General features: G+C 35.9%; 1 protein-coding gene across 1 annotated transcript in view; it reads left to right on the top strand.

Annotated features, from left to right (window-relative positions):
- Positions 1 to 26,879, top strand: part of LOC132115374 (protein dispatched homolog 3-like) — a 33,907-nt gene that overhangs the window by 5,848 nt on the left and 1,180 nt on the right. The window contains exons 4-19 of the mRNA XM_059523820.1: positions 1,441 to 1,575; positions 1,670 to 1,830; positions 3,224 to 3,363; positions 5,052 to 5,140; positions 5,410 to 5,574; positions 7,817 to 7,978; positions 9,232 to 9,363; positions 11,036 to 11,172; positions 12,644 to 12,817; positions 12,999 to 13,125; positions 17,644 to 17,819; positions 21,179 to 21,305; positions 21,551 to 21,696; positions 22,406 to 22,565; positions 22,789 to 22,902; positions 24,554 to 24,729. Coding sequence (XP_059379803.1) covers positions 1,441 to 1,575; positions 1,670 to 1,830; positions 3,224 to 3,363; positions 5,052 to 5,140; positions 5,410 to 5,574; positions 7,817 to 7,978; positions 9,232 to 9,363; positions 11,036 to 11,172; positions 12,644 to 12,817; positions 12,999 to 13,125; positions 17,644 to 17,819; positions 21,179 to 21,305; positions 21,551 to 21,696; positions 22,406 to 22,565; positions 22,789 to 22,902; positions 24,554 to 24,729 — 2,321 coding nt within the window. The remainder of the gene's footprint in view (positions 1 to 1,440; positions 1,576 to 1,669; positions 1,831 to 3,223; positions 3,364 to 5,051; positions 5,141 to 5,409; positions 5,575 to 7,816; positions 7,979 to 9,231; positions 9,364 to 11,035; positions 11,173 to 12,643; positions 12,818 to 12,998; positions 13,126 to 17,643; positions 17,820 to 21,178; positions 21,306 to 21,550; positions 21,697 to 22,405; positions 22,566 to 22,788; positions 22,903 to 24,553; positions 24,730 to 26,879) is intronic.

Below are 26,879 nucleotides of genomic sequence, written 5' to 3'. Positions count from 1 at the left end.
CAGCAGTAAACATGTATTTCAGCTGCGAGTCTAATAAAAGCAGACTTGTTAATGAAGCAGACTTAAAGGTGCACGAACTGTGACTTTGGTTGTTGTGCAATTCATCAAGTAAATCGTATTGATTTGGCAGACTCTCAGCTCCACGGATGGTTTTCTTAGTATATTCAGGTCATTATACTATCTTTGTCAAAACATTCCTGTGGAGCACCACTTTTCCACTTGACATTTTTAGGAAAACCTCAATAATGCTTTTTCACATTATGTAACTTGACCTGTGTGCTTTAACTATGTATCACATAACCTTTCCTGAACCTTTATAATTCATTCACGTCAGCTGCATTTGCAATGTGCTGCATTGTTAGAGAAACATTAGAGAGCTCTCGAAACGCCGTCGTTCCACTCAGCTTGTGCACCAATTTGTAAATGTTTGTTCCCGAAACCGTTAGCACTCTCTGTTCACCCCAGCACATTCAGTTAATTCAGGGATAAAAGCGTGAAAACAGAAAACATCTACAGGTACGTGTGCTGTAAAGCATGTAGGTCAAAAATATCTTGGCTAATGGTAAATTGAAAACTGCAGTTTGTAATGATGACATATTTCAGTAAATCCTTGGTTAACTCCGTGTTGGAGCAATTAGCTTGAAATACTGATGCAAACTTAGATTTTTAAATACCATGACTATAGCTCAGCCATCAAAATAATGTAGTTTTATAAAAAGGCTATTGTTGTAGTGCTACGTTTGCTTGCAGTTTATTGTGTGCACAGTCATTCATTTTAGTGAATCATTTAATATAATTAATTAATTAATTAAATAAACTTGTTCAAAAGAGAGTTCCTGTGCAGCACCTAAAGCAAAATATTTTGTAAAATTGTGAGTTTAACATCGCATCATTGAAATGTTTGGAGTCATTAAGATTTACTTTTATTCAGCAACGACACATTAAATGAATCAAAAGTGACAGTACAGACTTTTATATTGTCACAGAAGGTTTATACTTTCAAATAAAGGCTGTTGAATTATACTGATTTCTGAAGGATCATGTGACACTGAAGACAATTCAGCTTTGATCACAGGAATAAGTTATATTTTAAAACATATATACTGTATATATCTGTGTCCGTCTTCATTTCAGCCCGCAAAGCAACAAAATCTGATTATTTTTAAAGGGAGGTGATTCTTTTCTATACCCACTGTATATGGTGTTAATTTAGAACTAATAAAAGCAAGTTATACTTTGATATCTAAAAAGTAATCTAAATTATTTATAAAATCTATTTATAAAGTGAACTCAAAGTGAGGAGATGGATAGAGGGAAGTCAGCGATATTTATACTATGGGATTGATTACTTGATTATGGTCCACCTGTGTTGATTAGGCTAAGTATCTGACGCGCTCCTCCCGAATCTTATTAATACAATTTCATTTCATTTCTCTGCAGTGTTTCAGACGTTCTTTGGCTTGGCCAGTATTGGTCTGAGCTGTCTCGTGGCGCTCTTCTTGTATCATGTGGTGTTTGGAGTGAAATATCTCGGCATTCTCAATGGAGTGGCAGCTTTCGTCATCATAGGCATTGGTGAGAATAATAAAACATCAACCTATGAGCATTGCAAATGAACATAAAGACTGGTTCTACCATCAGTTGAATCTTCCTCTTTCTTTCCTCCCAGGTGTGGACGACGTGTTTGTGTTCATCAGTACATTCAGACAGTCAGCCCACCTGACCTCTACAATGCAGCGTATGATTTACACAATAAAGACAGCAGGCCGAGCCACGTTCCTCACGTCCTTCACAACAGCAGCTGCGTATGCTGCAAACACCTTCTCACAGGTGCAGTCAGCCAAGCAGAAGAATAAATATGTCCAGAAAATCAATCGTCAAAACAGAGTTGTGCTAACATTTTGACCATTTTGAAGGGTGCGTTCTAAGTCAAATACTAGGGCTAAATTTACACTTAGGGAGGATTTTGTTAAGTTCACTTACAATGCTAGTCAAGGATTTTAGTTTTTCTGAATTATTTTCTACAGGCTGGTTTTGCTGCTGTACCTGGAAAGCTTCATATTCAATTTTAGTCAGAACAGTGGAACAGTGAATTGAACCTTGAATAAAAAAATAAAAAACTAAAAAAACGTAATATTAAGTGTAAAATACCCAGGATACATAAGGGTTTTATGTTTTATGGGTCATACAGAATATGGAGCTCGAAATCGAGAGGGAAAAGACACCTTAATTTTATTCAGAGGCCTAAAATTAGTAAAATATACAATTAGCTGAAGTTTCTGGTATCTATAGGACCAAAAGTATAAATTCTGGTAACTTGTAATGTAAATTAGTAAGATTTTTGGATAATGGATGTATGGATAATCAAGTAAACCTAATCTGCTTCAGTCCAGTAAGTGTTAAGTAAATTAGCTCTGTTATGATTGGCTAACCTCAACATATTAATCAGGGCTGCCAGGTCTGCGTGACAAAAAAACAGCTTAATTGGCGCTCAAAACAAACAAAATGGGTATCAAAATGTGTGCTCCAGGGTGTCAAAACCTCAACTTCAGTCGCAATCACATTGCAGGGGGGCACGGATTTTGTTTCTACTTGCAGGCTAAAAGAACATCCTGGGGCAGCATTATAAAAGTAGCCCAATTCCATGGGAGAGCCGTGACATTGGCAACACTGATGATAATGGAATTCACTCTGTTGTTTACTAAATACTACATATACATATGTCAGTGTGCTCATGGTCATGACATCAATCTCCCTGATGATTTTTGCTAGGATGCTTACTCTATAAAACTTCTGCTTTCATCTGTGCCCGGTAGATTCAGTAATTTGCCTGGCAATAAAGCTTTAAGTGCTGTGGTAAAACAAGATAAAGTTCTAATTGAACTTGAGGATTTGTATGTGAACTCCTACTTTGAAGCTCGGGATCTAACATCAATCAAAAAATAAACACCATGAGCACAAAATGATGAAATACAGCGCAAGAACATGTAGAGTAGACAGCCAAACATTGCTTTATTTTTAAAGAGGGGTCTTATTTGATTCACATTTGTTTTTTGTACCCATGGGGCTTTTATGTTTCTGTCACCGACTCATGTTTATTCAGCAGCGTATACTGGTGTAATGAGAATCCCGCCTGTTAATTTATTTTAAAACATGCAAAGGAGTGAAAAAATTCTGACAACACCTGACGCGTGACCTTTATCTGTTTTGTATGCATCATTAGATCCCAGCGGTTCATGACTTCGGTCTGTTCATGTCTCTCATTGTGAGCTGCTGCTGGCTTTGGGTGTCCATTCTCATGCCTGCTGCCCTTTGCATCTGGAGTCAGTGTGGAGCTGACCGTGCAAACACCTGTCCCAAATGGTAGGTTTGTGTTATTTCTTCCCAAATGTTTTTTTTTTTTTTTTTTTTGAGAAATGTGCAAGTTCTTTCTTTCTTTTCTGCCATATTGTTAATTCATTAAATGGATAGTAGTTGAAAAACTTAATTTCTTCTGTGGATACAAAAGAAGATATTTTTAAAAAGAAACGCTGCAAATCATCACAACACATGCACAAAGGGCTGCAAAATCATCACAACACATGCATACAACGAAACACGCTGAAAATCCTCACAGCACCTGCACATTAAGAAACAATTAATGAAGCATTGCAAATTTATTTTCATTAACCTTGAAATTATATTTAGCTGAGGATATTAAAGTTAGCCATCTTAAGTAACGTTTTACATTTAATAATGTAATTATTCAGCTTATTTAGGCTAATAAAATCCAAAAGATAAAGGAATCATGGAATCAGGGTGTTTAAAAAAAAATAACTCACCTTTCAGTTCACCAACAACTCCACTGACCAGTAGCCACTGCACGATAAGCAAATCCCAGCCCGGTCCGGCACTTTTTGAGGTTTCCTCGAAACATTTCCATTGTGGTCAGTGCTATTTGTAGCAGGATTTGCAGCATTTCTTAATTTGCATGTGTTGTGAAGGATTTGTAGCGCGTTTCATTATATGCAGGTGTTGATTAAGTGATCTAAAATGTGGAAATGCAGAATAAGGCATTATTATGTGCTTTATAAGTACTAATGAACAGCCAATATGCTAGTAATATGCATGCTAATAAGCAAATAGTTAATAATGAGAATTGGTCCTTAAAAAGTGTTACCTGTTAAAATTGTCTGTTTCTCAACTAAAGCTATTGCACAAGTCAGATGGACCACTTTTATGGTTGTTTTGCATTGCTTAAATGCTTGAATGCTTCAGTCCCCATTCATTGTAACGACACAGAAAAGAGTGAAGAGCACAGTCTTCGAAACATCTTTTTTTGTGCTCCACAGAAGACATAAGGTTAAGTCATACATGTTTGGAATGACATGAAAGTGAGTAAATGGTGATGGAACTTTTTTTTTTGTACATATACAAATTCTGTCATGAATAACATCATACCCTTCAAAGCCTGTAAGACTTTCTTGTTTCGCTTAAATGTGCTGCTCACTCTTTTCTCATGCAATTACACTGAACGCAGATGGAACTTCTCAAGATTCAAAAATGATGTAAATGGACCATAAATGTGTCATAAAAACAGTTCAGATATGACTAGGGTTAGGTATCGAAACCCGGTGCCAATATGGAATATGGTAATATACCTATGGAACCGGTATTCACCGAACCGAATAAGGACGCAGATTTCAGTGCCTCATTTCGGTGCCTCTTAAATGCCTGAGCGATCGTTTGAGATGGTTGTCCTGGTTCTCCGGAATGTACACAAGAAGCAGGGGCGTCGCTAGGCTTTTTTAGCGGGGCTATAGCTTTTAGCTCCATAAACTGTAGACAAATTCGCGATCGCCTCAGAGTCAGTCTGCTTAAATTTCATATAAGTATCGAAATGGCACCGGTATCGAAAAAAAAAAAATCGATAGCCAACCCTAGATATGACTCATGAATCCTTATTTTGAGTTCAATCTTTTGAATGAATTGGTTACTGGTCACTCCTTTCCATTCATTTAAAACGACATTCACATGCATTTCTGTGTGAATTATCCTTTTAACCCTAATAGGTGGAGCGGTCTAACTAAACTGTCCGCCAGCCCCAGTCCCCTCTCAGATGATGATGATGTTGCTCTAATAACGGTAGAAATGGAACCAGGTAATGATGATGTCATCACCACGAAAGCCATTTCATTTTGGTAAAAGTTTACAAAGGCAGTTTGGAATATTGGAACATTTGGAATGATAAGGCCATGACTATGAACCAAGGAAGTAAATAGGATCTGTTTTGATTTGAAAATGAAAACCTTGGTGCATTATCTCAGATAATCACATAAATGTCTCCAAATTTGCCAAATTTGGCAAATTTGGCAAAAAAAGCCAAATTTGGCTTCTGAGTCCCTCATTGTATTGTTGATTTCTGTGCAGGTGTGTACGAGTCTGAATCGGATGCGACTCTGCTATCACTCTCAGCTGAAGCTCCTTTGATGGTGTCCTCTGAGGGCAGTGTAGGGGTGGTCAGTGCGCACCTTCAGAGTCTTCTGAGACACTGGGTGGCAGAGCCAGTGGTGGAGAAACGGAAAACGATTATAGGTGAGCAATGCTTGTCATGATTAGGAGTGTTTAGAGGTTTTTCTCAAAATATATGATGTGCTTTCATAATGCTCACATAAGTTAAACATCTTTATTCATTTTCTCTCAGCTGCAGACAATGAGAAAACTGCCAAGTGTGGAGACATTTTTTTACCGTATTTTCCGGACTATAAGTCACATTTTTTTTATAGTTTGGCTGGTCCTGCGACTTATAGTCAGGTGCGACTTATTTATCAAATTTAATTTGACATGAACCAAGAGAAATGAACCAAGAGAAAACATTACTGTCTACAGCCGCTAGAGGGCGCTCTATGCTGCTCAGTGCTTCTGTAGCCTACACTGAAAACACAGAGCGCCTTCTCGCGGCTGTAGACGGTAATGTTTTCTCTTGGTTCATTTCTCTTGGTTCTTGGTTCTAAATAAATGTGACTTATAGTCCAGTGCGACTTATATGTTTTTTTCCTCATCATGACGTATTTTTGGACTGATGCGACTTATACTTAGGTGCGACTTATAGTCCGAAAAATGAGTGCAAAATATCTGGACAGCACTCATTGAATTAAAAATGCAATGTGATGAGGTCACATGTCAACAGTATTGCGTTCTATTGACGCGTTTATATGGAATAATGCCTATACTGAGTTGCTTGGTATTATATAGTAATAAGTAAGTAGTATGCAGTATACAGTAAATATTGTGCAGTATTCAGTAAGTAGTAAGGTAATGTTTAATTCTCCTCACAGTCTAAGGATATGTTTGGAACAAACTACCAACATTCTGTATCCAGATATTCTATGCATACTATGAAAAAATAATGCGACCAGTAAAAAAAAAAAAAAAAAAAAAAAAAATTAAAATTTATATTACACTATTATAATATATATATATATATATATATTTGGTAATGAGATGAAGTGAGATGAAATACAATATAAATGTTCGATGAAAAACTTTAGAAATTTTGCCTTGGTAACTAACTAACAACAACAACAATAGTAATATAAAATAATAAAATGAAAATATAAAAATAAAATCTAATTAAAATGGATACATTATTGTTTATAATATTAATAAATGAAATAATAGTATATGAGTACCTTACCAAGTTACCAGAATTAATCATTTAACCTAATCAGGATTGTGTCTAAGTAATTGCACTGCAATTCATTTTTTAAAATATACCTTTATAACATCATACGAACTAAAAATGGTTGACAAAATAATTTTCACAAAGGTATGGATAAATATTTATTTAAAAAAAAAAGAGTACAATAGGGAACTCATGCAAGTCAGATTTGTTTTTTTTCTGCTAATGTACACACAATTTATGCATGAGTAAAATGAAAATTTCCTGGCTGTTTTGGTTCAGTCTCTGTATTTTGTTTCTTAGTCTCAAGGTCAGTCTATTCACGGTTCAAACAAAGGAGCTATGAACCGCATCCCTTATGTGCCTGCAACAATGCAATTAAGCTTGTTTTAGCATGGAAGAGCGTAGCAAGAAATTTCCACAAACGCCTATTGTGTACTGTACATGCATATTTATACAGCTGTATGCATGTCAATAAGCTAAATTAGAGCCAGGTTTCTTCAAGGCTGTTATTTTCTCTTATTAGTTGAGCAGCCTGAGCAGTGTTGAGACAATGGTGCTATAAGTATAGATGTAGGGACAGAAACAGTACAGTCATGAATAATGTAGCAGGATGAACAAGTTAACAAGGTTAACCCTTGTGCTGTGCAAAAATGACCTGCCTTTTAAAAATTGCTTGTAAATCTCATTACATGCTGTGTCATCACCAAACACTGGATTCAGCCTTTTTATTAACTTGTCTTCTTTCACAAACAGAGGGGTTTGTATCACTTTTTGGAACTGATTGATCATAGGTCTTTTATTGAAGTATTGGGACACCTGACCATTACACCAACAGGGACTTTAATGGCATGGCATTGCATTGTAAATATATAGACATTAATATGGAATTGGTCCCATCTTTGCAACTATAACAGCTTACACTCTTCTGGGACGTTTTCCCACAAGATTTCAGTCGATGCAGTGTTGAGATGTTGGGAAACCAATTCTTAAAAAAATATATATATTTTTGTAAATCCAGTGGTCAAATGCTGTGTGGCCTTTCAGTTTTCTGTGTAATTGTAGCCAGCTGACTAGTGACTGGTCTTTGTGTGAATGTCCATAAAACTGAAAGTCTTTCTGAATGTATATAAGCAGTCCTGTCTTGTGTTTCAGGTGTGTATGCTCTGGTTCTGCTGGGCTCGGTGTGGTGCTGTTGTCTTCTACGGCCGGCCAGTCACGCGCCTGTGCTCTTCCACAGAGACACCAACTTACAGAGACTGCTGGACCTGCGCAGCAACCTGAGCGCCCAGGGCATCGCCTGCCATATGTGCTCGGGTGGGTCTTCTAAATATCACAGACGGGCGCTGCTTGAGTGTATACTCTAGTGGCTCATTGAAAACAATTGCTTGACTCATTTGTACTGCCTTATTTAATTAGCTCACAGATTTTCTGCTTATAGGGAAAGATACAGTAGATGAAGGCAGCAGGCAATGAGATGAAAAATTTGCTTTTGAGGAATGCCAATATTTGGTTGTCGGACAACTTTCAACAATAAGAGACATTACATGAGGGATAATGTCTAGTGTCACCATATATATAAAACACTGTATAAGTGTTTGACACCAGACTGAGAACCTTTTCAAAACTATTTGAATGTACACTACTGTTGAAAAGGTGGTGAGTCATTTGTAATTTTGAAAGAAATTAATACTTTTATTACAAGGATGCATTAAAGTGATTAAAAAATATCCCAGTTTCCGCAAAATATATTTTCGATAATAATCATGTTTCTTAAGCATCAAATCAGCATGTTAGAATGATTTCTGAAGGATCATGTGACACTAAAGACTCGAGTAATGATGCTGGAAATTCAGCTTTATACATCCCAGGAATAAATTACTGTTTTAAATATATTCAAATAGAAAAGCGGTATTTTGTAATAATATTTCACAAAAAGTATTGGCCTTCCATGATACAATGATTATATTAAATAAGAGTGATGATAGTATGGTAATAGCACAGTGCTATGATAAATACCATGGTACTAAACGATTACCATAATTGTATACCGTGGCATTTACATAGAACTGTACATCCAGATACTTGTAGTAATATTGTACTGTAATATTAATCTTTATTCTACAATGGTGCATGCCTAAAAATTCCACTGAGTATCTCTAAATTTAAAACAAAAGAATAAATAAAGTGGGGTCTAATCTCACTATTAACTGATAACTAAATACGACTTTTGCCTCATTTAACTCCTAAATGTTGGCGCAGTGGATAGGACACATGCCTTTGGTGTGATAGACCCGGGTTCGAATCCACTGTGAGACACCAATGTGTCCCTGAGCAAGACACTTAACCCCTAGTTGCTCCAGAGGCGTGCGACCTCTGACATATATAGCAATTGTAAGTCGCTTTGGATAAAAGTGTCAGCTAAATGAATAAATTAAATGAATAAATGTACTAATAATCAACTAACATGCAAGTAATATGCATGCTAATAAGCAACTAGTTAAAAGTTAGAATTGGTCCTTAAAATAAAGTGTTAGCTAAAGTTGTACAGACTGACGTGTCTCACACAGGTGTTTTTATGGAGCGACCTCATAATCTACACAGCACTGCTGACTTCACAAGCTCTACCTCAGGGAACCATCCCACAATTCCCTCAAACCAGACCGAGCAAGCATTCAACAACAGCGCACAGACACTCACAGGTTTGTTTCTCTGCTCTGCAGGGAGGAAAGGGTGGAAAAACACTGACACCGTTTTATCAAAGCTTAATCAGTCTTCGATGCAAAACAAGGTCATAGCAGTGGAAGGTTGTCAGGCTGGGAAACTTTCTATCTGTCACTTTCTGAATGATCACGGATGATGGTTTATTAAAATGTATTCAAATAGAAAACGTTTAACATATGTTACATAGATAGCATAACATAATAGTCCATAACATGATTGTTTAACTGTATTTTTGATCAAATAAATGCATGAGAGCATATCAAAAACACAGAAAAATCTGAATTATTCCAAACAATTTATATGCAGTGCTGGGTAGAATACTTACAGATTTACTCCATCAAAGATTATACAATTATAGTTTATAGTTGGATTACACATATTAAGTAATGTATTCTGATTTATTTTGCATTACTTTTAAATTAATTTTGACCTAAAATATATTCCAGTCTTTATCAACATCATGAAGTGTAATAAACATTACATTATGCCTGCTTTTTCCCAAACTGAGGTTCATGAATGAACTACAGGGGTTTGTGAGTTGGTGAAAATCAAAACTTTTTCATTTATCAAATTATGAATGATTCGCTGCCATTGTGTGAATAATAAGCGATCATGTAATCTATAAAGAAGTAACTGTAATCTGATTATGAGCATTTTAAAATGGAATTTAATCTAATTACACATCTAGATATTACATTTTTGGAGTCTGATTTTGTAATCCAGATTACATGTAATCAGTTTCTACCCAGCTCTATAATATTTATATATTATCAGCCATATCAGTTTTGATATTGTGTCTGGACGCTAGAAGCTAAGATGCTGTCACAGAAAGTTCAACAGCTGTGCAACAAAATGCAGACAAAAAGCACCCGAAGTAAAAAGTCATTGCTATGGAAATTATATATTGTTTCTATTTATCCACAGTTATAAAGTCTATCAAATTATGAAACAAGAGCTTAACGCAGAAGATGTTGATTCAGTTCAGTTCAATAACAGTGCAGTGTCCCTCAACTATGCACCAGTTTGATTCAGGTATGAAAGCAGCTCTACAGAAGAAAAAAGTGTCATTATTTAGCTACTGTACTACAGCTTATCTATAGTTCTCATAGCTAATGACCTGCTAGAAACCATGATAATCCTGTTGGAACCTGTTTTAGTTTGACAGTATATTTAAAAACCGTCTGCTTAACAATTGCAAAGTGCAGTTAAATAAAATTCTGTCTAAATTCCCACAGTAAACTGCAGTAAAACTGAAGAGGGACTGCAGTAGCTAACTGAGAATATTTCACTCTGAATCCTCCCCTCACCAGCTGTTAAAAAAAAAGAAATCTGTAAAAATAAATGATAGGACCCTATTATGGGCAACATATTCATATAGATCATCATTATTTTACGTGACACACACAACTTTCACACATACTCCTGAACTTTGCTCCTGTGAAATCACAAAATGTGAACAAAGGCATCCCATTACGGATAATTTTATTTATTTTCACTTTTTTATGATACTTTTATTTAATTAAAAAAAAGAAGATACAGTAATATTGTAAAGTATATTACAATTTAAAAAAATGAGAAATACTGACCTTGCTCTTTTGTACGGTCTGAGGCCCTGATGTATAAAACCACTGTTTCGGTGAATTTCTGCAGGTGGTCTCCTTACTATCTATGTGTTTAAACTGGACATGGGCTCTGTTGTCCCTCTATATCGTTATTCACTAAGTGCCAGTGTACCTGCACCGTGGCAGGCATCATCGTCTGCACACGGGGATGTGCCCTTCTTTCAGGTTTGTATGGCCACGCATATTCACACAGTACCTAAACACACACATAAACACCAAGATTGTGTGCCATTAGTTGAAATGAATTGAGAATGGCTTTTAAGTGCTAGTTATGTTCCGAAATTTTAGTTGAATTTGAATTAAGAAGACAAATAGAACATGGAATTTTTTTTATTTTTTATTTAGAGAGCAGATTTAAAATGCAGTGATATTCAAAGAAATCCAGTTATGGCTGTAATATATATTGCTGATTTTTCACTATGAATTTAAACATCATAGCAGTGTTGTTTTAGTATATTTATATACCATTACAGTATGTATTAATATTTGTATATATTCAATTTCATTTTAGTTTTAGTAATTTTTTTATGTGCTTTTGCCATTTCTAATATAATTTTTTTCCCACATATTTCTATTCCACTTTAATTTATTTCATTTCAAGGCAACATTTTGCAACAAGTTTTTTCTTCATAGAATATTTATAGTTTTCATTAATTTCCCAGGATACTCTTATTTACATTATAAACTAAGATTCTGATTTTTTTTAAACAATTTTAATAAGAAAATAATGTTGTGAATATTTTGTGGGGCTGTTTGGAAAAACAAAATGTGTTTGTGATTTTATTAAATATTTAGACCGTGTTGAAATGTCTGCTCTGTTGAAAAAATAAAAAATAAAATAAAAATTTAGGTCACACTTTATTTTAGGGTCCAATTCTCACTATTAACTAACCATGAACTATGACTTTTGCCTCAAATAACCCCTTATTTGCTGCTTATTAATAGTTTATAAGGTAGTTGTTGGGTAGGATTATGGATGTCATGCATTATATGTACTTTATAAGCACTAATAAACAGCCAATATGTTAATAATAGACATGCTAATAAGCAGCTAGTTATTAGTGTGAATTAGACCCTATACTAAAGTGTTACCAAAATTTACATATAGAGTGAATAAGTAATGAAAATAATGTTTATAAATAATATTTTGTCTAGTGTTGAACTAATGAATTCTCTGTGTGTAACCTTTGAATGTCTTTGTTTTTGTTTATGCAAATTCTTTGTTTTTGCCTAACCCTGGCGAACACACACACACACACACACACACACACACGGCTAGCAGTTGAATATTCTCCAATAAGCAAAGAATAAGAAACAATGGCCTGTACGAGCACAAACAGTCATGTCAAGAGACAGCTGTGATAAGCTATTTTCTTGAAAACATAATTACGGCCAAGAAATGTGTTTTTCACATTGCTTAAATACCTTCTGTACACAGACAAAAGCCATTACCGCCCGTTAGCTAATGCTTCAGTGAAAAGCAAAGCTTTCGGTGTACAGAATCTATAGCGAGCCCTCAGAATTCCATCATCCTGTCTGTGGCAGTGTTGGTATCACCTCAGCATGCATCAATTGCCCTTACATCCCATTCCATCTGAGCTGACAAACACTGATCGTTGTGTTGTCACGGTAACAGGCCTACAGCAGTCCCCATAGCAACTTCAGCACGCGGATGAGCGTGTGTGTGTCTCACGCGTATCACCCGCGACCTCGCTGGATGCTGACTCTGCACTCGTGTGACTCCGGCCGGCGCTGGAGATCAGAGTTTGACTTCTACGTGGCGTCGGTCGAGCAGCGGCACAGCAGGCAAGTGTGCAAAAACATGTCATCTTCACTGATGATCCACGACTGATTGACATCTTTTTTATTGCACCTCCACCGTGCAACGTTTAACCCTTTGTGACTCAGTGCTCCATTTCAGCATATCAAAGTGTCTGAAAATGAGCTGGGATGATAATAATCTGGTAATTGTCTATATTATGGACAGGAAGCTCTATTTTGCCCAGCACACGATCAGCCCGTATCCTAGTCGCGTGTGTGAGGGGCCGCCAGGGTGTGTGTTCAGCTCTGGACCTGATGGACCCACTCAGGGCAGCTTTTACGCCCCGCTACCTGCAGGTACAGGCATGGGTTTTATTGTATTTGAAGTTGAGCATAATTTAAAGAGATAGTCCATCCAAAAATGATGTCATCAAGTTGTTCCAATCCTGTGTGAGTTTCTTTCTTCTGCTGAACAAAAAAAGTTATTTTGAAGAATGCTGGTAACCAAACATTTGCTGGTAGCCATAGACTTTTTATTTGGGAGGAGGAGGGGGGGGGGGGGGTGAACTATCTCTTTAAGAACATCCAGTTGTGAAAAAAAAGTTTATATATTTTAAATCTAATAAACTGCAACTTTACAGTTAAAATGTGTAATTACAATAATGAAACTTAAATTAAATTAAATGTACTTTTTATTATGCAATGACGTGTCTAAACACGACATTAAGTTCACACTTAAGTATATTCTTTTAAAGTACTTTTTTTGTAAGTATGCTATTTTGTAACTTTTTTTTGTCTGCTTATGTTGCACTTCTTTTTCATGAGGGTCTACACATGAGTGATCTTGTGAGTGACCTAAAAGTATCTACAACTGAAGTTTACCTGTAGAGATCTGTTTATGTTGTGTGGGCAATGGATAGCTGGGAAACATCAATATTTCAGGATAAATTGCAAATTAATGTATAATGAATTTATGATTTTAAGTGGTTTAATAATCAAGGTATTTTTTTTTTTTTTTTTGCAGTGCACTTGCGGTCCTGTGGTGATAACAATGTTTTTTTAAGGACCCCATGCAATTAAACATATAACTCTTTTCTATCATGGAGTTTTAGTCCATGTCTACTCTGCTTCTTAAAAACTGGAAAACTGGCCAAATTACATTACGATTTAGACGTATGGAGTCAGTCAGATTTGTTAATGTTTTAAAAGAAGTCTCTTAAGTTCATAGAGGCTGCATTTGTTTGATCAAAACTACAGTGGGGCACATTATTTTTCACAAATCATTCTAATGCTGATTTGCCACTTACCCTTTTTGTGAAAATCAATATATTACCCCCCCCCCCTCCCCCAACACTGCATTTATTTGAATAGAAATGTTTCTTAACAATATAAATGATCAATATAATGCATCCTTGCTGAATGAAAGTATTAATTTCTTTAAACTTTTGAACAGTAGTATAGTTTTTAGCAGATATATAAACATTTATAATATACAGCGTTTCTTGCTAAAACATATTAGGTTCTTGGAATAGTAGGTTGATGGCTGGGACGTAATCAATATTTGTGCGATATGCCCCCAAGTTTCTGGTTTCAAATAAGAAACAAAGTGTTAATTTGATGCCTTAATATTAATAAATTACACATTACATTTTTTTTTTTTTTTTTGTTAGTCTAACATGATTGTTAGCTGTCCCTGCTTTAAGCTTCAAAGAACTAGCGGCGATGAAAGCCAGCGGTGTTGACGCCTCGTGTCGGCAGCGCCAGACCAAAAAGCTGCGCTGGAACACACTGCACAGACTACAGCCAACGGCAAACTAACATGATGCGTGAGAGGAACAAGCCTTTCATATCAGCAGCTATTAATAGTATATATATATATATTCGTCATTCAAAATGAAAAACCGTAACAAAGATATACGATAAACGCAGATATACGCATTGTAAACCAAACAGCGCTTGCTTACCATTTTACTTGCTTACCATTCATTAGAGCCGACGAGTGGAACACACCAAACAAACTATCCCGACCGTCGCTCGCCATCGGCCCGACGATGGAAAACGGACGATCGTCAGCCCTCTGGAGTCTAAGGGTATTTTTTGGGCCTGGAGAAGTTTTGTCATGCCCTGACATTTGTGCTTTTTTCAGTTTCTTATACACATCTAAGGCTAAATCTCACTGTAATCAGCACAAACTGGGCTATGAAGTTTCAATAACAATATACAATATTATAACATTCAAAAGCTTGATGTAAATAATATAAATGTAAGAAATAGATAACTGTAACAAATGTAAAAACAATGCTGTTCTTTCAATTTATTCCCCCTAAAAACCCTGAAAAATATTTTCAGCTCTTTTCAACATTAATAATAATAATAATAATAATAATAATGATGATGATAATAACAATTAATGTTTTTTTTGTAGAAAATAAGATGATGGCAAAAAATTCAGTTTTAAAGTCAGCTTTGATTGTTCCTAATAAACTGTTTAACTGCACTCACAAGTGGATATAAAATTGTGTTGTGGGATAATTAAATATATTCTAAATAAACTACAAACATAAAATTATATAGATTTATTTTGTTCTCACATTCTTTCTTGTAACTCCTCCCTCTCAGTGGCACAGATGACTGAATGGCTCATTATGCGGCTCATTATGCAGCTCATTATGCAGCTCATTATGCGGCTCATTATGCGGCTCATTATGCAGCTCATTATGCGGGCCTTTGTCTTCTCAGGTGTAAATCACAATGATATTCATGATAGTTGACGCCTACTCGGATATGACTTTTACCAACAAAAAGTGTCTTAGAAAATTTAAATCAATATATTGTTTTCTGTAAGTGAGTAAACAAGATGATTTTCACATCATTTAGAAAGAAAAATTCTAGGCTACAAGCTCCAGTTCTCAAAAATCCCGGGAACCAATGTTCTCTGTGTTTTATAGCCTTATTCAAGTGTTTTAACATTTTTAGTTTTTCACTAACCACGCATAACATTTTTTTTCTCAAAAACACAATCATGTACATAAATGTTGCTCACATATTATTATATACAAAGATATTATATACAAAAGACGGTCAGGATAGTTTGTTTGGTGTGTTCCACTCGTCGGCTCTAATGAATGGTAAGCAAGTAAAATGGTAAGCAAGCGCTGTTTGGTTTACAATGCGTATATCTGCGTTTATCGTATATCAATGTATATAATAATATGTGAGCAACATTTATGTACATGATTGTGTTTTTGAGAAAAAAAATGTTATGCGTGGTTAGTGAAAAACTAAAAATGTTAAAACACTTGAATAAGGCTATAAAACACATAGAGAACATTGGTTCCCGGGATTTTTGAGAACTGGAGCTTGTAGCCTAGAATTTTTCTTTCTAAATGATGTGAAAATCATCTTGTTTACTCACTTACAGAAAACAATATATTGTTTTAAATTTTCTAAGACACTTTTTGTTGGTAAAAGTCATATGCGATTAGGCGTCAACTACCATGAATATCATTGTGATTTACACCTGAGAAGACAAAGGGCTGCATAATGAGCTGCATAATGAGCCGCATAATGAGCCGCATAATGAGCTGCATAATGAGCTGCATAATGAGCCGCATAATGAGCCATTCAGTCATCTGTGCCACTGAGAGGGAAGAGTTACAAGAAAGAATGTGAGGACAAAATAAATCTATATAATTTTATGTTTGTAGTTTATTAAGAATATATTTAATTATCCCACAACACAATTTTATATCCACTTGTGAGTACAGTTAAACAGTTTATTAGGAACAATCAAAGCTGACTTTAAAACTGAATTTTTTGCCATCATCTTATTTTCTACAAAAAAAAACATTTATTGTTATTATCATCATCATCATTATTATTATTATTATTAATGTTGAAAAGAGCTGAAAATATTTTTCAGGGTTTATAGGGGGAATAAATTGAAAGAACAGCATTGTTTTTACATTTGTTACAGTTATCTATTTGTTACATTTATATTATTTACATCAAGCTTTTGAATGTTATAATATTGTATATTGTTATTGAAACTTCATAATGTTTCACTTGATTTTACATTTAGTCAGGAATTATAGGTTGGAAAAAGTATTTGGAAAAAGTCTAACTAGCAAAATGTTTACACGTTATGTGAAAACTAGTACAAGTATATAAATAAATAAAAAGAGACTTACTCATGTTTATGATCTCTGCTGAATAAAGCACTTCATCCTCTTTTTCTGAGGAAATCCAAATCTCAAATCCTCAACCACATCACATCTTTTTGGGATGAATTATGTCTTATTCCTCTCATCGCGAAGCAAACAGTAAAATAAACACTTGAAGAACAGTCTCGCTGCGTTGTCTTCTGTTGTGGGCGTATTCAAGCCGTGCGCTTCAGTGAAACATTAGAATCTGAATAGAGCATTCAGCACAGGGCGTGGTCACATTAGACGATAATGAAGGGAGACGTGAAAAACAGAGATCGTGTTGTTTTCATATGGATTACTTTATCACAGAATATCTGTTTTCGGCAGTTGAGTATTTACGGAGTTACAGTTCATTTTTATGACGCGTTTGTAAATGAAGATCAGCGCAGACAAAGGCTGCAGACAGCACACCTTGTTTGTTATCTTTATTTTATAAGTGCTCAAAGTTCTGTTGTTAATATGTCTGTATACAAAAAAGTAGACCCTTTACAGATTCGATTGATGTATTGTTCTTATCTGTAAGATAAAAACTGAAAGTGTAATTTAAGTTCTTTTCCGGGTTATCAGGAGAAAATGACTAATAATGCGTATATGCATTAATCGACTCCAGAGGGTTAAAATACTTTTATTTCTTTCATAAGTGTCATATATTTATTGTATATCTGATCAGCTCCCACCCAGAATAAGATCTCCAGGACATCCGGCTTTAACCCCTGCCGTGGAGGTCAGTGTGGGAAACCAGCAGTGCGTCCTCTAGTGGACACCGGAGCCATGGTGTTTGTGGTGTTCGGCATACTGGGCATCAACCGCACTCAGCGTTCAGACAACCACGTTATTGGAGACCTGGTGAGACAGAATACAACTGTTTACACTGAGTGCAGAAAGTAACTTTTAACTTAGTAACTTAAAGGGATGGTTCACAAAATGAAAATTTGCTGTGAATTTAAATATGGCAAAGTCTATTTTTACTGTCACTTTGAGAGTCAAATAAAAAGCAACACAAAATTTATAAAACCCGTGGCTTCTGATTAAAATAAAGATACATTTAATATTGTCAATAATATTTCAAAATGAACACTTACCGGACTGAAGCAATTTAGGATTACTTGATTTATCCATAATAATAATAATAATAAGAATAATAATTATGAGTATCAAATATGATTATCAGGCTTTTGTGGAACTTTTATTTGTGTATCTGTCAGTCATCAATGTATTGCATTATACTACATGCTTGGAACAACAGAACTTTGATCATAAAACTAAGAATTTAAATATAATCTCACTAAAGACATACTTTTGGTAAATATATCATTTTAAGTAAGTAGTCTGCTATACTGTTATAGAGATCTCATTGATTTACAGTACAAGGTATCAGAATTTAATTTTACTTGTCAGCCATATAAATATCAGCATCTGCACCAGATTGCACATTTTTTGCTCAGTTTGAGCCTCTGTATGTATATATATATATATATATATATATATACATATATAGCATCTCAATTATGAGCTCCATATTCTCTTATATCAAGAATTTTTTTTTCTGACTATTATTTCATATATTATACTTTACAGGGTAATAATTTTGCTTTACTTCGCAGTGTCTCGTTCCCTACTCAGGGAACAATGGTTACATAAATAACCTGAGACATTCCCTATCAAGGGAACTTTGAACTGCATCCTCTAGGGATCACTATGGGGAACGGTATACCCACGCAACCATGCTGAGAGGACTGCAGGCCAGAACCATGGTGAGCACTAAGTACCAACTCTACCATTTCCATGGGAGCCCTCACCATATAGGATTTTAGAAAAGAATGCAGAGTACTAGCGTGCGAACTTGTCACAGTGTGGATTTTAGGAAGTACACAAAGACTTCACGTGCATACTTACAATAACATGGATTTTAGGATACCGTTCTAAGGGGCTCTCGTGGCACTCTGAAAGAGCAGCTTATAGATGGAATGGTGGATCCCAAAATCAATATGTTTGAGGGTCATCAACTCGATCTATGGTATAATGCTGGAGTGGCTAGCAGTAAATATCTAGATGAAGGGAGGGGCAAACACCCAGCTCTCAAATGAGAGGGGAGCTTGACATACCGCATGTTCCAGTGCTGGAACAGCTAGCAGTAATTTTCTTAGCTGAGGGAGCAAAACACACCCAGTTCTCCACAAGAGAAGGGGCTTAACCTACAGCATGTTCCACAGAGTGAGGAATTCAACTCCTCAGAAGGGGAGAGAACTTGATTGCCCGGAAGAAAGCACCATGCTTACAATAACCCCCAGTGGTGAGGGGAGTGATGCTTTAAATGTGTGTTGTAGAGACACACTGAGCCCAAGGTACCAGGGTCTAACCAACTCAGAGAAAGGGAACAAAGCTAATAACGCGTAACCCTTAGCGTACAGGATTTCAGAAAGTGCATAGAGACTAGTGTGCACACTTACCACTTATGTGGATTTTAAGAAAGTGCACAAAGTGGTTAGCATGCACACTTACCACCATGTGGATTACAGAAAGTGCACAAAGCTTAGCATTTGCACTCTGGCCGACATGAACCAGGAAGCATGAAGCCGGAACCAGGGCTATCATACCGGGGACCTACCCTAGAACAGGACAGACACAACACACAGGTCCCGGAAAACTAAGAGATAGGAGACTAATGCAGGGAGTACCTACTTAACCTTGGTCAGGTGGAGAGATGGTGGTTACAGGGGAATTAGGAAGGAAAAGATAAGGGCAGATGTTAAACCCCCAGAGGGAAATGAGTACATACTCAAGTATGACTCTAATCAAGATGAAAGCGCTGACGCCTCATCTGGATCATATCTCTTATCTTGCCTACTTCCTTTTGATCCACGATTCCTCCTATCCCTACCTGCAGGCAGCGGAGGAGCCTGAGCTGCGATACTAGCCTTCTGTCCATTTTTGATCCTCAGATCAAGGCGGGGCCAGGACCCCTGGCTTTGTTCAGGCTCAGACCTGGACCTTTGTAGCACAGAGAGCATATGCCCTGCCATTTAAACAAGATGGCAAGTAGGGAGTTTTAAGAAAGAATATCTCACCCATAGAGAGATAGCTACCACAGGGGCCATCTTCTCATAGCCACTTTCACGCATTCCCCTCGATGTTGGCATTACTTACATGCTGACCAATGGATGCACAAGAAAAATGGCCTCTTCAATTCCCTCTTGATCTCTGAATGGAGATCAGGAAGAAAAGGAAGGCTCAGCTGAGCTGGAGGTACATGGTAAGAAAGATAACGCTCTTTGAATGCAAAGTTACTTTCTTCGCCCACTTCCATGGGAAGTGCGTGAGCCATAACCCCAAACAGCTCATCATATGCAAGGCAGGAGAATTGGGAAGGCTCAGCCTCAGCTTCTTCGCTCTCCTCAGACATCTCCTGTTCTTCCTGGGCAAAACCCAGCAGAGCACTGTCCCCAGGATCAGACTATGTTAGTGAAATAACATAATCCTCCAGCGGCTCACTCTCATTCATAGCCGACAATCGCGAGAGGGAAAACCCCTCTTTAAACTTATCGGCCAGATCCACCCGTGATCCCCATATGCTCATTCTCCTCAGTGCCTCGGCAGTGGCAGATTCTGAACCGCGGGGAGAAGATGGCTGCCCCTCCTTCCACGAAAAGAGAGACAAATGAGAGTGGAGCTTTTCATTGAAAAAAATGCTTGCAGTAATTGCAGATTGCCCCCTCGTGGACATCGCGTGCATGCTCTTTGCCCAAACAACAGATGCAAAGATCATGTGTGTCATCAGGTGTCAAATAACAATGACACAGATGCACACATTCTCTAAATGTCTTGCTAGTGCTCGTCAAAAATGAAGGGAAAAAAGATCACTCTTACCACCGAATGCACACTTCAAACAAAACCGTCAATGAGAATGAGGAAGAGGATGACGTGTTCTCCTAGTGCCTATTTATACTATAGTTGCACCGGCAGTGATGTCATGGGCTGTCACCAGCCACCAATTTGTTGGTTTTTTCAATGTATGCTTCAAACATGGGTTATGACGAGGCGTTCCCCATAGCGACCCATAGAGGACACAGTTCGAAGTTCCCTTGAAAGAGAACTACTTATTTATTATGTGGTCTTAGTCTGTACACTATATATTGATTGTTTCCCTTTGAAGCTGATTTATGAATTATTAATTGAATGATTATTGATGTTCCTCCTCCTCAAAGGGCAGTGTGATCTTTGATCCAGACTTTGATGTCTTTAATGAGATCGGGCACTTGTGCAAGCTGTGCAAAGCCATCAGTGCCAATACCAAGCTGGTGAAGCCTGGTGGAGCTCAGTGTTTGCCATCAGGTAAGGAGGAATAATCTGTTATGCTTGCTTGCGTAATCCTTTAAAAAACAATTAATGATCAGTAATATTATTGGTTTATCTACACTGACACCATCAGATCAGAAGAAAACATAACTGAATTGAGCTGGATAATGACAATTTACAACTTAAAAACATCAACACTATTGATGAATTGATGAACTGATGATATGACAACATTAAAACTAATGTTATTTTTTTCTGTTTTATGTGTTTCTCTCCTGCAGGTAACAGCCTCACATCCATTCTGCCATTGCTCCATCCTGAGTGTCACTCTCTTCCTGAGCCCAACCTCTTGCCTGGCCAGCTATCCCATGGTGCAGTGGGCATGCAGGGGGGTAGAGTGCACTGGATCTCCATGGCTTTTGAATCAGTGAGTTTATTGCCGCATTTCAATAGTTTGCACAAAAATGCTGAGTCATATGAAATACTCTTATGATGCTTTTTGCCCTTGGTGAGAGTGTGACAGCACCAAAAATAGCTTCATTGTTTGACTTTATACTCCAGGTTATTAAGAATTTTTAGCAGGGCTGTCATTTTAATGTATTAATTTGCTGATAATTAATAATAATGTTAAAATTATGAATGCATTTAAAGCACCTACAGTTGCTGATGAACATGACACAGGACAACTGAATGTGTGATTGAGCCTGAATGCAGTTATTTGTTTCTAAATTTCAAGATATAAGGGGAAACATGGGTTTTTGACTTTATGGGTTTAGCAATATAATTTTTTTTCCTGACTATCTGCATGATTGCAAATGTGATATTGATTTCATTCAACAATACAATAAAGAAGAGGTTAATGTTATTATTATTATGTTTTAGACTCAAAGGTTCTGTTTTTTCTATTCTGTTCAATTTTGCCAATGAAAAGACTGTGGTTTTGAATAAAACTACAGCAAAACTGTTGTGCATCTCCGAGTTGCACTCGGCAATGTTCAAGTGAGCCAATGATTCAGTGACCTGTTCATTAAGAAGTCAATTGCTTTGTTTCAGAATGAATCAGCCGTTTAAACGAATTTGGTTGGTGTTGGTTTCTCAGCCAAATCGCTTGACATCTCTAATTCTTGTTGTTTCAGACCACCTACAAGGGAAAGTCTTCGTTTCAGACTCACTCTGATTTCCTTCAATGGGAGAGTTTCCTGCAGAAGCAGCTCGTGTCACTCCCAGCATCCTCGGCCCTGAGACGAGGCTTTCAGACCTGCCAACACTGGAAACAGATCTTCATGGAAATTATAGGCAAGAGAGCAAAAATAGAACGTGGCAAAGACAGAAACGAGCTTTGATAAAAATGCCCCTGATTAAATAAATGAGCAATTTAAGAGCGATTAGTCTGAGGCGCAGACATCATTAGCATGAGTGCTCATTAACTTCACTCTGAATCAATCAGCACTCAGATTCTCTATTTATATTGCATTTAACCTCTCTGAACTGCTCTTTATGCACTGCCCCTTGACTGTAGGTGTGGAGAGCGCCCTCTACAGTCTCATGCTGTCACTTGGCATTTGCATCGCATCAGTAGCTGTGTTTACTGCTCATCCGCTTCTGCTGCTGCCAATTCTGCTGAGCATTCTGGGTATGTCATAGCTGTACAAATTCTTATTAATGTTAAATATTTTTGTAGTTATTTTAAATTTTGTTAGTGAACATCATGTTAATTTCAGCCTAAGGGAAAAAAAGTGCACAATGAAAATGCTATTATGAACAAATAAGTCTAAGCCTATTTTTATTTATTCATCATTTGTACTACTTTTTTCACATAGTGATTTTATTTTAAATTAAAATGATAGATTTTTATCCCAAAATCCCAAAACAGTGGTGCCAAATAATGTGTGTATATTATTTATATTTTAAATATTTATACATGATGCATAATTTATAATGTATAACAGTGGTGTTAATGATTAATCAAAAAACAAAAATAGTTGAATATATATATAAAAAAAACATTACAAAATATTAAAACAAACTTAAATGACCTAGAAAAAAACTCAAATAAAATGACAGATGTTGCCTTAGCAACTAGATCAAATAAAATACGTTTAAATTGAAGAACTAAAATGACTGAAACTAAAATAGAAATAAATGAAAGATGGATAGAAATATTTGGTGGCACTTTATTTTAAGGTGTCCTTGTTACATGTAATAAGGATTTTAATAATAATTAATTATGCATAATTACATTAAAGTAACCCTAAGTCAAACCCAAGTACATGTAGTTAATTAATATTACTCTTATTAATATTACTTAAATCCATAGTTGCACCGTAACAAGGACAACTTAAAATAAAGTGTAACCAAACATTTTAGGCAGTTTAAATTTTTATTTTAAAATTTGTAAAGTTTAAATTACAAAAGCACATAACAAAATTACTGAAATGAAAACTGAAAATATAAAAATACAAGTTAATTCTAAATATTCATAAATACTGTAATAGTGTATAAATAATATAACACTGATTATACAAACTAATGAGAATCATTATCATTGAGAATAATGAGAATAACAACAACAAAGATCAAATGGAAATCATCCATATACATTAAATCAATAAACATTTGGAGGTTAGATGTGCAATAAGTCACAATGCAAAATAATGTACAACTAAAATGGTTCAATAATTATTTTATTTTACTTTTGCATGAAATATGACCTGGATACGCGTGTGTAAGATTCATTCTTTAATTTACTGTGACCCCTTGAAATAGTTTACCACCATTTATTAGTCATTTTCACTGAGGATCCTTAAATACAGTATCTCTCTTTGTACAGTGCCATCAAATGGCTATTTCTGCCATTCTGTTGAATTTAATTGACTTGTGTAATATGTACTGACGGTGAAAATCATTGCCTTTGAAATGTGCAGCTCTATTCCCATCTCATTTATATGTTAATACAATATGCCAGACATGACTGTAATTTAACTCGCTTTCAACCGGGAATATTATCTCTACAAGTGTGATTACTCAGACTGAACGAATATACAAATTATGCGAAATGAAAAGAGACTCTGAAAATCATCCCACTCCTACGTGTCCAACTAAACAAGGAAATAGATTTCAAAAATGTGCAATGATGCTTGAATTCAAGTAGAGGAAGGAATAATAATAATAATGGTAAAAAGAAAGGGACAAAACGGAGTGTTTTTGAGCAGTGTGTGGCCCTGAAACAGGACCCTGAAAAGTTTTAAATAAGCAGGAACTCTTTGCGTAATGTGTTTTGGCAGGTATGGTGTGTCTGGTGGTGGCGGTGATGTATTGGCTGGGATGGGAGATGGGTGCGGTTGAAGCAATCTCTCTCTCCATATTGGTGGGCTCTTCGGTGGACTATTGCCTTCATCTAGTGGAGGGATATTTACTGGCGGGGGAGGCTGACACCTCAGGACTGGCTAGTCACAGTTCGGTATGATTTACATTTAACCATTAGCGTTGAAGTCTCCTGTGATCTTGAAACGAAAAGTTTGTTCCCGACTGCTTTCATTATACGCTCACATCCCCACTCCATAGTGTTCTGGTTGTGTAACACTGAAGATTTGATGGATCCCAGGTAGGGTCATCATTTAAGCTCTTCAGACGCTGGGATTTTCTTCCAGCTTTGTGCCCTAGAGCAAAGCACTGAGCGCTGGGACTCTACGGGGAACTCATTTAAACCAGCCGACTGTAAGCTGCCCTGCATAAAACAGCATCTCCTAAATAAAAACCCAAAACAAGTTCATGCTCTCAGTCATATGCATATATAATATGCATAATAGACAGGGAAACTGTAATGAAGCCCTCTATAAATATTTTTTTATAATGACATTCTTGATGCATTATGTTATAACACATTAATTATACATTCAAATAATGGAATTCATGGCTATAATTAAGAAATTTTAATTAAAACTGTTGAGGGAAATATGATGAGAAAGAAACAACAACACTACTAAGTTAGGGTGCGTGTAATAATGAATTCTAATGGTTTTCTTAATGCATTGTAACACATTGATAATACATTCATAATTATTAGATCTATAGTTATAAGTGTTATGTGTTTAACCCATACACTCAATAATGTCATCAGCAATATTACTGATGAAAATGGTTGTCAATGAAGAGTGTTTTGATTTTGTCAGTGATAATGAAGATGAGATGAAAAATGCAATTCATTCTGATAATTAAACCATTATAAAGGAAATATGACAACACTGCTAGATAATAACTTTAGGTGAAATCACAACATGTCCTAATTACTGTTATTACTATATGACTACCTGGATATTTTACTTGGAGACCTTAACATCCTTGGATTCGGAATTGTATTTCTGCTGCAACATTTGCAATGCCAGAATTCATCAGGTTTTTATTGGGTACACAATAGAAAACAATCCAGATAACAGTTATGCAGATGCCTTATTAATAAAAAGTTGATTTATTTTATATGTATTATATACAGCTGAATTCAAATGTTTACATACACTTTGCAGTATCTATAAAATGTCAATTATTTTACCAAAATATGAGGGAGCATGCAAAATGCAAGTTAATTTTTATTTAGCACTGACCTGAATAAGATATTTCACATAAAATAAGTTACATAGAGTCCACAAGAGAAAATAGGTGTTTATGACTGTATGATTTATGACAAATATGACTGTATGATTTTACACACTGAGGACAACTGAGGGGCTTGTATGGAACTATTACTGAAGGTTCAATCAATCACAATCACAAAAAAAAACTTTTTTATATTATATAACAATTTTTATATATTTATTACTATATGTTTATTTTGCCTTATTTAGCAGTAGGGGTGTGCAGCAGAGTCAATATCTGTATCTTTAATAATCTAAAAAAATATTTGTATCCGTATCTGTATTCAGATAAAACCGTAAGTGGGCGGGGCTTTACCCAGAAATATGGACAATTACAGAAAACCTTTTTGTTTTACAGCCTATCTTTTTTTTCCATAGTTATCACTGTATTCAACCATTTTTTTAGCTACTCTTTTGTTTATTTTCAGATTAATCTCACATTAAGACATTAACAAAAAGTCAATTATAGGAATTACTATAGGAATTTACTAAACCAGAGGTTAAAAAGTCTGAGCTTTTGAAAAATACAATGACAAACTCAGAATCTCAAAATAACAGTAATTCTGACATGGCACGAATGCACCAAGTGAAGAAGAAAAATAAAACAACAATGGTAATGATGCTTCTGCACAAAATCACACAAATGCACAAGCGAACTTGAGCTATGCCAGGCTGTGGATGAACTCCCTAAAAATCTACTAAACACCAATAATAAAAACGAAACAGAAAGAAATTACGTCTGATCCTCATGAAGCTGGAGGAGAGGAATCAGAATGCAGAATATATCTCTATGTCATTGTGAATTTAGTTGCAAAACAGATCAACACTCACCATGGATGATCTGTAAACATGATGGCAATTCACAGTTCATTTAAACGATAGCAGGGCCAGGCAAGCAAGTCGATTTAAAGACAAGACACCAAAGTAAGAGTGCTGAAGCAGAAAAAGGCAAAGTTAGAGTGTTTTTTTTCCTCATGTG

This window comes from Carassius carassius, chromosome 34, assembly GCF_963082965.1.
Source record: "Carassius carassius chromosome 34, fCarCar2.1, whole genome shotgun sequence".
NCBI classification, from domain to species: Eukaryota; Metazoa; Chordata; class Actinopteri; order Cypriniformes; family Cyprinidae; genus Carassius; species Carassius carassius.
This window is presented reverse-complemented; position numbering and strand designations above follow the sequence as displayed.